This window comes from Lissotriton vulgaris, chromosome 3_2 (assembly GCF_964263255.1).
Source record: "Lissotriton vulgaris chromosome 3_2, aLisVul1.2, whole genome shotgun sequence".
Classification (NCBI taxonomy): Eukaryota; Metazoa; Chordata; class Amphibia; order Caudata; family Salamandridae; genus Lissotriton; species Lissotriton vulgaris.
In genome coordinates this window covers 274599450-274613022 of record NC_141690.1, presented here as the reverse complement: position 1 = coordinate 274613022, position 13573 = coordinate 274599450, and the positions used below count along the sequence as shown (strand labels likewise).

Here is a 13573-nt window from a genome sequence, read left to right as displayed (position 1 = left end):
GATTGACCACCGGGATGCACCTGAACAGTGTACTGGCCCGAAGCTTCCCAATCTGCACCTTTCCTACCGCTGAACCGCGGCTCTTGGGAGAGATTGGACCCCTCGATTGAACTCTGCGGCACCATTCCTGGCCTGGCCTGCAACTTCTTCTCATCTCCCCCCCAGTATTCACACTACTGGACACCATTGCTGATCATCTATACCCATACTGCCTATGAATATCGGCACAATACTGCCAGGTTACGCATGACACCACTGTGAGGGCTGCAACTAGAAGCAGAGGACTGTATGTACTGCTGGAGATGATGCATACTCTGGGATACTACTGATCCAGAGTCCATTGCATGGCCCAAGGTCCCGACTATACGTGAAGCACAAGTTACTTACCTTCTGTAACGATATATCTGTAAGAAACAGTAGTTAGTATTAGATTCCTTACCTTAGAATATCCCAGGCGTCAGACTGGATCCGGAAACTTTTGCATAGCAGTACCCTTGCACGTTGTCTGCGGCTCTGCGTCAGTCGTCGGTGTCGTTGGCGCCGGGATGACGTCGCCGGACTACTTAGACGCCGCTTGCGCGCAATGACGTCAGTTCTTATACACAGCTTTTCCACGCCAGAAACGCAGAGCCATGATAAAAACCAACACTGGTGCCATGAAACTAGGGCCCTGAAAGGGGATGACCTTAACCCTAGATATCGGTTCGCAGAACGGGGAGGATGGGTGGGGCGGTAAGGAATCTAATACTAACTACGGTTTCTTTCAGATATATTGTTACCGAAGGTAAGTAACTTCAGCATCTGAAAGAAACAGATTAGTATTAGATTCCTTACCTTAGAATAGATACCCCAGCAATACCAAACCCGGTGGTGGGTCTGCGAACCAATAATCCCACCAGAAAGTACTGGAGGACGGAACGGCCAAAGAAGCCATCCCTCCGGACTTGGCTGTCCAGGCAGTAGTGTCTTGCGAACGTGTGCAGCGAGGCCCACGTAGCTGCCTGACAGATGTCCTGCAAGGGGACTCCCGGCCCAGGGCAGTAGTAGCCGCCGTGGCCCCGGGTGGAATGGGCCCTCAGCCCAACAGGAGGCTCCTACTTAGCCAAAGAGTAGCATGCCTTGATGCACAACACGACCCACCGAGAGATGGTCCGTTTGTGAACCGCCCACGTAACCAACAAAGAGTTGGTCATCCACCCGGAACTGGCGTGTGCGATCCAGATAGTATGAGAGCGCACGTTTTGGGTCCAGACGGTGGAGCCGCTCTTCCTCTTTAGAGGGATGCCGAGGCAGAAAGAAGGTGGGCAAGGTGTTAGACTGCCCGATGTGGAAGGCTGCGACTACCTTGGGCAGGAAAGAGGGTCTTGTCCGCAACACAACTTTGTCCGGCTGGACAGAAAGGAAAGGAGGCTTGGAGGAAAGAGCCTGGAGCTCACTCACTCTCCTGGCAGAGGTGATGGCAACCAGGAAAGCAGTCTTAAGCGTAAGAAATGGAGAGGACAGTTATGAAGCAGCTCAAAAGGAGCACACATCAGGTAAGTCAGAACCAAGTCCCATTGGGGCATCACGAAAGGAACAGGGGGGGGACATTTTAGTGATGCCCTTCAAGAACCTATTTATAATCGGGGACTTGAACAAAGAAGGCTGATCAGGTAGCCTTAAGAAGGCGGAAAGGGCAGAAAGGTAGCCCTTGATAGTGCCCAGAGTAGAGCCCTGCTGGGCAAGAGAAAAAAGGAAGAGGAGAACCTCAGAAAGGGGGGTAGAGAGTGGGTCCACAGCCTTTGCTGTGCACCATGCCACAAATCTGTTCCACCTGCAGGCGTATACCGACTTTTCTGATATCATTGCGCGTTCTCTTCTGTGGCGAATAGATCTATACAAGGCTCTCCCCACTGCTGAAGGAGGCCTTGCGCCACGTCAGAGTTCAGACGCCATTCGTGATCCATCATGCACCGACGGCTGAGTTTGTCTGCCCTGGCGTTCAGGGAACCTGCCAGGTGTTGAACCCCCAGGGTCAAGCCCTGATGTTCCAGCCACTGCCAGAGGCGCAGAGCCTCCTGGCATAGAGTCCACGACCACACGCGCCCTGTTTGTTGGAGTACCACATGGCGTTGGTGTTGTCCGTGAACACCTGCACTACACTCCCCCGGACAGAGGGAGGAATGCCTTCAGTGTAAGCCGGATCGCCCGCAGCTCCAGAAGGTTGATGTGGAGCCGGGACTCCGCCGGAGACCAGAGGCCTCTTATCTCCACCTCTCCCATGTGGCCCCCCCAGCCCTGGAGGGACACGTCCGTCACAACTACGTGCTCCGGTTGGGGCAGGGAGAGGGATCTGCCGCTGACCCAATCGCGGTCCGTGAGCCACCACCGCAACTGTCTTACAGTGCCCTCCGAGATCAAGACATGATCGGACAAGTTGCCCTGATGATGGGCCCACTGAAACCTCAGGTCCCACTGCAGAGCCCGCATCCGCCACCTGGCGTGACACACCAGAAGGATGCAGGAGGCCATCAGCCCCAGCGTCAACCTGGCCGAGACTCGGGATAACGGCTGAAAGATCAGAATCAGAGCCTGAATATCCCGAACCCGCTGTTCGGGAGGATAAACCCGAAACTGCGCTGAGACTAGAACTGCTCCGATGAAGAGGAGCTTCTGAGAGCACAAGTAACCAGAGAAGTGGAGGAGGGTCTAGGGGGCAATATTTAAAGACCAGTTATACTCAACACCCCTAAATACAAACTTTACTAACTAAAAGGGAAAACAACGGTCTAAGGAAAGTGACAGGGAGAACCTGTGTGAGAGCACGTGCAGTTCACCAGTTGTACAAGGCTTGTCCCAACCCAGGCTAGAGTAAGGTTTCCATCAGCCCACCCATTTGGCGGAGCTTCGTCATTTGGAAAACCAAGAGAGGAGGGTCACATATAGCCCAGTTGTACATCGGCTACATGTACGAAGGTAATGGACCTCTGGCTCTCTAGAAGACTCAGCCTTTATGTTTGTCCAAGGTTTGAGGACCGGTGGAGTGCAGTGCAGGCGAGATATGCAAGTGAGATAAAAATGACAAAAAGGACAAAAAAATATGTTTATTAGGGATTGTCCTAGTGCCATGTGTTAAAAACCGCCTGATAGTGTGGAAAGATTTTTACTGTCATTTGGCTATGAGTGAGGTCAACATGTTTCAGCCGAGGGAGTTAATGACCCGGCTTTCTTCAGGACCTAAAAGTAATTTGTGCTACTGCAGAAGGTATCAAATTGTGTGAAAAAATGTTTAAACAAGAAAATAAATCAGTGGTTCATTGACCACCCTACCAGACATATGACTCATATGTGAGTAGTTTTCAAGGTAATTTCTTCATCCCCAGCTTTATGTGGGGGTAAGCCTCACCTCGCCCGGCAATCACTCGGTGTATGAGGTCCCGCTCTATCCGTCGGTACCTCTGCGCCGTCTGCGAGCGTTGTGGGAGGTACCGACGGATAGAGCGGGGCCTCATACACCGAGCGATTGCCGGGCGAGGGGAGGCTTACCCCCACATAGAGCCACTACTCTGGAGAATATGGCTATCTCCCGTCGTAACGGGTACGCCATAAGATGGTCCATGGAGGACCCACCCAACAGTTTAGCAAAATTAATCAGGGAAATGAGGGAGGCATTTGAACAGTGCCTTGATGAGAACACAGAGCCACATGAGTTCATCCAAGCGTTTGACCATATATAATGGCTTTGGTGAAGGGCTTTATGTTAATCAAAGCAAAGCCAGAGCATCCAATACTGGCTGGTTTGATTTGGCATGCTCTAAAGCACATAGAACATTAAACCACGTACAAGCTAGAAAGCCGCGACAGGCCATGGAGATACGCAAATGTAGATCTGCATATATACTGGCCATTAAGCAACAGAAAAAGCTTTTAAAGGAGGATACCAGTAATTGTTTACTTGAAGCCAGTTTGTCCAACAACAACATTGAGTTCTGGTGCATTATTAATTCTCCTTCTTATGACCCTGAGGTTTGCCCCCGCGCTGAGATGGCAATTTGAGGCTACTTTGCTAGCTCATTTTATAGACTTATATTCCACTACGAACGACATAATGGCTCCCCTGAACATTGTATTGTGTTCTGGGGAGCCAGCATCTACCTCACCTCTTAATCAAAGAAATTACACGGTTTTCATTTTGGACGAAGTGGTTGAAGCACCGACATCTAGCAAGGGCGGTAAGTCCCCGGGCCCGGATCCCTATTGACTTATGTAAGCCTAACATTGACATTTGGGGGCCCCATTATTACTTGGTCATTCAGATAGTCGGGAAAAGGAAAGGATAGGATAGGATAGGAATTTGTAGAGCGCGAATTGCTGCCCGGAGGCGTCCAACGCTGAGAATACCATGGACCCGCACAATGTCCCAGGAGGGGAGAGAAGTGAGAGGAATTTAGACTGGATGCAATAAAAAGGTTTTCAGCTGTTTGCGAAAGGCCGAGAGATTGTGGTTGGCTCTGAGATGCAAAGGAAGGGTGTTCCAAGCCCTGGCAGCGTTATAGGAAAACGTCCTGCCTCCGGATCTGGATCTTTTTATTCTGGGGCCATTGCAAGGAAAGTCTGACTGGAGCGGAGGCTTCTGTTGGGCGTGTACTGGGTAATTAGGTCACGAGTAATCCTGGGGCCAGTGTTCCAGAAGGCCTGGTGTGCTATGCACATAGCTATGAACATGACCCTCTGGCGCACCGGTAGCCAGTGGAGGGTTACCAATCCGGCCCTCACTGATTGTCTGCGGGGGAGGTCGAGCAAAATGCGTGCTGCGCAGTTCTGGACTATCTGAAGCCTTCTCAGAGTGAATTCAGGAGCGCCAAGGTAGAGCACATTGTTGAAATCAAGGCGTGACTGAATTAAGCCCTGTACGGCCGCTTGTTTGGCTTCCAAGGGGAGGAGAGGGAGAATTTTCTTTAGCATCCTCATGATGCCAAAGCAGGTGGCTGAGAGTTTTGTGGCTTGGACGTTAAAGGACAGATCTGTCCAGCCAAACACCGAGACTCTTAATACTGTTTTTTGGAGTTGGCGGGGTACCCAAACAGGGAGGCCACAAGGAGGCGGGGAGGCTGAGATCTGGGGGGCCTAGGAGCATCAGCTCGGTTTTGTCCCCATTCAGTTTTAGGGACATCCAGGACTTCAGGGCATCTTGCAAACTTGGCCTGAATCCCAATATACAAAAAGGGCAATCGAAACAGTCCAGCACAATATAAGCCAATCTCTTTTTTAGACTCCCTTGTGAAGGTGGCGGGCCGCATTCTCTTAGATGGTCTGCAGGACTGGGCAGAATCTAACAATATTCTCTCGGACCTGCAGTGCGGCTTTAGGCCTGGGCACTACAGAATAGGTTATCAATCTGTACTTTTTTATTGGAAAATACATGCTCATTAAGGAAGTGAATTTGTACTTAGGACTTATCTTCCGCTTTTGACTTTGTGGTACATGAAAAACTATAGTCCATTACGATTAACCTGGGAGTCATTTCCACAATCATACATTTTCTCAGAGACTTGTTCGTGCTAGGTCGTGGAATAGTTCGCTGTGGCATTAATGGCAATTGTACAGAGCCATTTACCAAAACAGAGGGAGACAACCTTTATCTGAATAGTGTAGGGGCAACCTTGGTAAGCGTGTGTACTGACTTACCCCAAGTTGGCCATCGCACAATCCCAACACTTTTACGCAGACAACACAGTTGTAATGGCTCGTACCCCCCTAGGACTCCAGTGCCTAGTCGACAAATTTGCTATTTTCATGCAAATTCATGGCTTGAAAATTAAAATTGGCAAAACTTTTTCCATGAATGTTGGGCATACGGCCTCTCGATGTCGGGATATCTTTATTGAGGGCACACAAATTCAGCACACAACTCCTTTCTCTTATTTGGCGATAGTATTCAGTCGTAATGGGAAGAGGCAACGGGCTATAGAATCTAGGCAGCTTCAATTCACAAGAACTACAAGGGCCATGCTACAGTTTGCTAGCACTCAAGGAATTAAACAGCCAAGAGAAATGCGGACCATTTACAAGGCTAAATGTAGGCTCACTGCTATGTATGGGTCCAAATTATGGGGACATAGGCAGATTTGTAGTCTTCAACTTTAAGAAAACCCTTTTCTGAGAAATATACTCGCAATTCCGAAAAGTAGTGCAACCTATGTCTCATTCAGAACTAGGAGCCCCTTTTGTAGCAGGCTTGATTAGGATACAGCCAGTGCAATTATGGCACTTAATCAATTATAACTGATTGTCTTAGATCCTCATCAGCCCTTAAAATCCCTTGGCTCAAATTTGTCTACAAATTTCTGTCAGATATTGGTAATCCTGAGTACTATGATCCGCCTGAGAGCTTGGCTCTCGTTCAAAGAGATGTACTCAAAATTAAATGCTGATCACTACTAGAGGAAACGAGATTAGCATCTGAAATCTTGAAACCATCTGTCCAGAGGAATCAGATGATACGGACCAGCTACAATATGATATTTTACCTAGTCAATGTGTTCAATTCGCACCACAGGTTTGTGCTGACTCAATTCAGTTTGGGTATTTTCCACCACCTAATCAGCTTCCCCACTATTAATAACTGGGCACTGACCCTGGGGAAATGTACCTGTGACGATATCTCTATGCAGAGCACATTGCACACTGTGCTGTTTTGTAAGCATGTCTCTGAGATGAGGAGGAAACATGTGATACCCCTGTTAAGGCAGCTGGGTTTTGTGCAATGAAGGCCAACCTTTCTATACCTGCAAACGTTACCCAACATCTATATATGTGCCATAATGTCCCGATTTCCTTGGGCTGTTATCAATTGCAGGAAGCGGTTATAGATTGATACTAGGCAATGTAACTGAGTGTACATTTGAGTATTGTATTTGCACTAGTATCTATGTACTTTAGTTCTTCATTTATCAATGTGTTACATGGAAACGTAATAGAGAATAAACTCTATTGTTGTATTTGCACTAGTATCCAAGTACTGTAGTTTTTTACTCATTAATGTGTTTTATATTTTTCTACGGTTTTTTAAACCTTTTATATGGATAGATTTGCAGCTTTTATGATTCATGTGTGAATTCGTATAAAATGTATTTTGATTGATTAATTGATTGCTTGATTGACTGCCTCCAGTGAAAAAACCTGCACCTGCCCAAGTGAAACTGCGGTTCCGGACTCGCTTGCACAAGGGACACGATCAAGAGGCGACCGGTTCACCCTCCCCGGACTCTGACACCTCTGAGTCGCAACCGACGGACTCAGGGCGGGCGCTACAGACTGCTGCTGCAGCTCTCGAACTTGCCCTGGCCACAGTACTCCTAGGGGGAGATGCCCTCCTACACCCCATTGACGCCGATATGGGGTGGTCTTGCCAAGTAGTGGGCAAGAGAGGAGTCTGATTAACCAAACAGGTTTCTTTCTTCTTTATTAGGTATTGGCGAGCTAAGATCCTGCTAAAAGGGAGGGGTCCACTACTCCACGTTTAAAATATGTAGTGTTATGGGCTTTTGTTGCAGTTTCAAGGGTGACAGATGCTTCAGAGGTAGAAATATGGGGGGAGGGGTTTTTGGGGTGGGTTAGTTTTTCTTTCTTTCATTTACTGTGACTGGGTTTTGTTATTCAATATATTTTCATGTCTTTTGTCCCACCACAACAGCGTACACGATCCGTTCATCAGGTCAATACATTTTCTGGCAGCAGTCCACCACTTGGTTCCTAGAGTGCCCCCATGTGACACTCGCCTCTCCTGTCCTAATTTTCCTAAAAATGCCAACCTTCACAGATGTCCAGATTTTGTCACGGATCGTTAATGTACTGCTAGACCGAAACAAGTGCTCCACTGTCCGGCGCTATGCCCATAATTTCCTTCCTGCAATTCTGATGCTCCAAGAAGGCACTTGGTGGGTAACAACTGCCACTTTTTACTTTATCAAGGGTATGATAGAGTTTACTATGCAAGATATGTACAGGGTTCCTGATGAGTGGAGATTCTCCTTCTCCACTCCTTCCCCATGGAGATCATCGTGTTCTCCCTGATGCCCAGGGCCAATACCTTGTCCTTGAGGGAGGAGTAGAGGGCCATAATTTGAATCTACCATGTGTACATGACCCCTCCCTTGGCAACAGAGTCTTTTCTAAACGCTCACAAATCTAATCCTGGCACTCGCTGGGGCTACCACAGCAGTGGGAGGCTCTTCAATGCAGTCCTTGATTCAGATACTGACTACCAGTGCCCCCTTTAGGCATAGATGTGCAAGGGCCCATTAGCGTGAACGCCCTTGGCGTATGTGACACATGGTGACACTGGAACCCCAGGCAATGACAATACACACATACCTCGGCAGCTCGTCACTCCAGGACTGCAGTGACTGAAGAACTGTAGAAGGTGCTGGGATGAGAGGTGGAACTCTCACCGAGGTCGCTCTTCCTGGGTATCTTTGAGGGGACTAGGGCACGAGGGATGATTAGGCACTGCTTGGGCTGGCCAACATACTGGCCAAAAGACACATAGCAAGTAGATGGAAATCTCCCAGCCCGCCCTGGACGTCTCAGTGTTGTTGTGGAATCGACTGGAGTGTCCAGCAGGAAAAAAAACAGTATATGAAGCCAGGGGTTGCTCCAAAAAGCATGCCAAGATTTGGAGTAAATGGTGGGACCACTTTGGGCTGGGCTCGCTACTATAAATGGATGAGGGATGCTTCTCCCCGATGTTCTTATTGTGAAATCACTGCTACTGTCTGTGACAACAATGCTATGATTTATTTTACTTCTATCCAGCAACAGCTGGATGTGGTGTGGATGATTTTATTGTCAAAAACAAAGTTGCTTATATAAAAAAAAAAAGTGTCAATGCAGGGTGGGGAGAGGGGTGGGAACAAAACAAATAAACCACACCAAAAACACAGGAAATTCCAGAGATTCAGGCTTGAATTTAGAAAAAAAGTTGGAGCATGAAGGTGGAAAGGGATCTCTGCATTTCAATTTCAGAAGAATAGGGTAAAGAGTGTCAAGAAACTGGTAAAGGAGATAGAAATCAGCAAGATGCCCAGGATTAGAGAGGAAACTTAAGCACCGTGTGTGATTTAGTACTTTCATGGGTCTGATGGTTCCCTAGTGCAGACATCTGGAGACTGACAAAATTCCATGGCAAGATTAGTACCTAAAAGATGCTACCAAACTAGCAGTCTTTGCCCTCGCTCTAGAACTTGAAAGCCACAACCTAAACAAAGGAAGAGTAAGTGAATATAGATTGGTCCATACCTTCTGCTGTGGGCTGGACAATCCGATCCAAGCCTCTGGACTGGTAGAACTCTCGAATCCGATTGTCTTCATCTGTGGAACAAAGAATCATTATAACTCACCATGATATATATTTAACTTGATCACCTGCAACACCTCACACAAAGAACCGAAATCATTGAGACACACAAGAATGACTGCAATCATTTATAGCCACAGGCACTACATGACACAAACTACCCATCAAATCAAAAGACATTAAATATATTTGCCTATACCAATGGTATTGTAGCTTAGTTAGTGAAGACCCATTTCACGACATCCAACTGTTGGGCCTTGAATAGATTAAAACAGTCCTTGAGAATTGTACTAGGCTAGGGGTGCATCAAGAGACACGTTAAAAAGAACCCAAGATTATCTTATTGCATCATGCCTATCACCAGCTAGGTTCTTTTTCTTCTGTTCCTAGTGCCTTTGCCTGAAAGAGAAGTATGGTGGAATGCAGATAGGGGGAGCGGTAAATAACTAATGTTGGAGCATTGACCAAACCATCAGGAAAGTAAGTAAGTACATTTTTTATTATTTATGATTAATTTAAACCATTACAAAAATACACTCTGATAAAACACTTTTGATTGATTACCATTTTCAGTCAATGCTCTTATAAAATTCGAATCTATTATAAAAAGTGCAGGAATGTTCGAGCAGGGTAGAGTTCCTGGTGTGACAATTTTCCTCTAAACCATCAGAATAGGTGCACAGATTACATTTCCGAAAGGTTTAAGTTTTTGTTGTTTTTAGATCACACGGTATTACAATCGGGCCACTAGTTTCAAGAACTTGACTAACTTTCCATTTGGGTTGAAGCAAACAAGCACTGCTTTGCTCCAGGCCCGTATGCCTCGCTTGTTTAAGTGGCTTTTCAGGAGGTCTGCCCTTTCCTCTTTTAGATTAATGCAGGAGCATATCAAATGTTCAATATCTTGGTTTCCATCTCTGCATAACCTTCATATTATCCCGCAGTTCTCTCTCAGCCACGGTGGAAGATGTGGAATAGCAGGAAGGTTTCCTAACCTGTATTTTAAAAAAGATTCTTTTGACTTCCTGGAGTATCCCAGGTCGAAGTATAACTCTGGCCTAAATAGTTTGTAGCTGCTCAGTCATCCATGCATGGCTCCAATGTGATAGGGTGGCCTTGTCCTCTATAAAAGGAAAATTGCTTGATAAACTTATTTACTATAAGTGCGAGTGTGTTGTTGGAACTTCCCATAGTTCGGCTAAACCTGTATTGGCCAGTGATTCCTCCAAGTAGGCTTTGGCCGGTGAGATGGAAGTATTGCACAATTACTTTCAAAGTCGATGGTTCAGTGTGTTCTTGATTTTATGCCAGCACTTAATGTACGAGCCTCGCCTTCCCTAGGAGTTGCTTTCTTATTCGAAACTAGAGTCTGATCTGTGCAGGCAAGGTGTATGTCGGGAGGTTCAGCATAACTCTGTATGCCTTTGTCAATGTGGTATCCAGAAATGAGGCGTCCCTGCCTCTCATCACTTCGCTGCCGTAGGTGATTGACTATTATTGTTAATGTATTCTCATTAGGAGCACAGCTACCCAAGGGTTTCCTGGCGCCGCCTGATCGGTCAAGAAAGACAGTAGAAGGCTCTAAGTTAAATAGCCAGGTTTTTAGACCCTTGCAGTAGTTCACGTGGGAAATTCTGCTTGCGCAACATGTAGCAGTGGTGAAAAAGTTGGTCCAGTCAATTTTGTTTTAAGTTGTCTAAGCGTTGTAGAGATAGTCATCCCTTTACTTTTTATAGTCTGAAGCGGTTTCACAAATTGGCCGCCCTTGTCAATTTGACACCTAGATATTTGTACTCTGAGGTATTCACAATCTGAGTTTTGCCCAAGAACCAAGCATAAGACCGTTTTTTCCAGTTGATTGTCACGGTGTTAGTTTTATTGATGTTTACTTTCAGATGATTTACAACTGCATAGTCAACCGGTGCGTTAAGAAGCCGTTGCAGTCCAAATGGAGTGTGGCTTGCTAGAACAACGTTGTCCGCATATGATCTACTGGAGGTGGTTTGTCCCCCAAGTCGAGGGGCATGCGCATGGCAGTCATTTAGTACTGATGTCATATCTGCTGTATGAAGGTTCAAAAGAGCTGGTGCAAGCACACAACCCGGTTTAAGGCCCTTTGTTAGTAGTAGCACTTTCAAAGGTTGGTGCCGTTGCCTAGCTTAACCTGTAGCCATTAATTGGAGTGTATTGGTATCAGAAGAGAAGGAATCCCCCACAGAGCCAATTTTCTCCACAGGTTAGCTCAGCAAATGTTGTCAAGCGCCGCCTTGAAGTCCACAAAGCAGATAAGTAGTATCATCGCTAAAAGATTTGTTGTGGTGCCGGTCTCCCTGGAAAAGCCTCTTTGACAAGGGGGAATTATGTTGTGCTCTGCTGCCCATTCTTGCAGCTCTGATAGTAAAGTTCCCGCAAAATATTTTGCCTTAACGTCTAACAGTGCAATCAGGGGATAATCCTTTGGTTGGGTTTTATCTCCAGCTTTGTAAATTGGTGTAATAATGGAGCCCTTCCATGATGCAGGTAGGTACCTAAACTGTCTAACAAAGTTAAATAGAGGAGTAAGGATTTCTGACCAGTATTCTGGATCTGGTTTAAAAAGAGCTGGTGGAATCCTGTTTGGCCCGGTTGCTCCATCTCTACTCCCTTTGGAGATTTGTTCAATGACCTTGGCAGCATCGATTTCTTTTGCCTCAACCATGGCAGTCATCACAGTTTGGGTTAAAGATATTGGCTGGCTGTCCACGGAAGCCGGAAGTACAGATGTCTGTTGGTGAAAGTGAGATTCAAAGTATAGTGTCCATGTGTTTTCTGGGATATGCGAGGTCAAGCCCCCGTGTGCTGATTTTAAGATTTTGTTTATCATTAGCCAGAATCAGACACTATTGTTTCCTTTAGAATCATGATAGAGTTTGGCCCAGAATTCATTTTCATTTTGTCAGTTCATGTCCCATTTGAATTTCCTGAGCTCGACCTTGCTGTTTCGGAGCTTGTCCCCTGGCCGTAGCCTCACTAATCTCACTAGTTTATTCACAGATTTTTTTAAAGATGTTTCAAGGTGGTCCTCTGTACACTTGTGGACTTCCCTTCGGCTGAGGGGTCATTAAACGGAAGATATTGGACTACAGATGAGTGGGTATTCAATATGATCATGAAGGTTTCCCATGTACAGGTAGCAAGCAAGTAGTTAAACAGAAAGGATGCGAGTTTGTGGCAAAGTTCTCCTTTGAAATGCGTTCAGAAAGCTGGACTATCGAACTGAGAACCTCAAACTATTGTGTAATGTGGATAAATGGCTATATCCCTTCTGGCATATTTCAGTCAATGAGATATTTACAAACCGTGGAAGCGGGGTTGCCTTCCCTGCAGAATGTGTTTTAGGTTTTATGGTTTCGACGTCTACCTGATACACTCCACAATTCACCTTCTTTGACTGACCCATGGCAGACATGCTTATAGAGAGCACGACCAAAGACTAGCAGAAATTGGTCATATGATGTTACAACGCATTCCGTTGCAACGCATGCCTTTTCCACGCATGCGTTACAACAGAATGCCATTAACACGCATATGGTTTACCACGAAAATGCCTTTACCACGCATAGTTTAACAACGTTTTTCGTTGTTTAACTATGCATGATATGAACAGAAGTTACTTACCTGTAAACTGTGGTTCTCCAGTATTGGTGTCTTTCATAGATTCACATGCTTGAATATTCCCTGTCGTCGAAGTGGGAGTCCCATGGTACATAAAATAGCAGTAATATATGCATATAGTAAAATTCTCATAATTATATAAATATATATATATAAACATATATAAAATACAGTAAAATATCCAGAAAAACTCAAAAGTACCATAGAACAGAATAGGCCCATAGAAAGCCTAAGGGAGAAACTCAACTTAGTAACATATCAGTGTCATGTTTTGGTCCAAATTCCAGCCAATCAGGCTGTAGCTCCCTCTAGAACCTTCTCCTCAGAAGCCCAAGACCTCAGATTTTCGTAGCACAGAGTACCCAAAAGTGCCTGAGGAGAAGAGAGCCTCTGAGGGGAGGACGGGAGGGTCGCATGTGAATCTATGAAAGACACCAATACTGGAGAACCACAGTTTACAGGGTAACTTATGTTCTTCTCCAGTATTAGGGGTGTCTTTGATAGATTCACATGCTTGAATAAGAGTCATAAAGGTAACAGTAAGTTCAAATATATAAGAAACAGATCATATTAAAAGAGAAA

The 13573-nt window shown here is 46.0% G+C and overlaps 1 protein-coding gene across 3 annotated transcripts in view; it reads right to left on the bottom strand.

Moving 5' to 3' along the window:
- PCGF1 (polycomb group ring finger 1) overlaps positions 1-13573 on the bottom strand; it is a 174431-nt gene that overhangs the window by 113255 nt on the left and 47603 nt on the right. For all 3 annotated transcript variants that reach the window (XM_086964573.1, XM_086964572.1, XM_086964571.1), the window contains one exon: positions 9280-9351. In XM_086964573.1, the coding sequence (XP_086820699.1) occupies positions 9280-9351 (72 nt within the window). The remainder of the gene's footprint in view (positions 1-9279; positions 9352-13573) is intronic.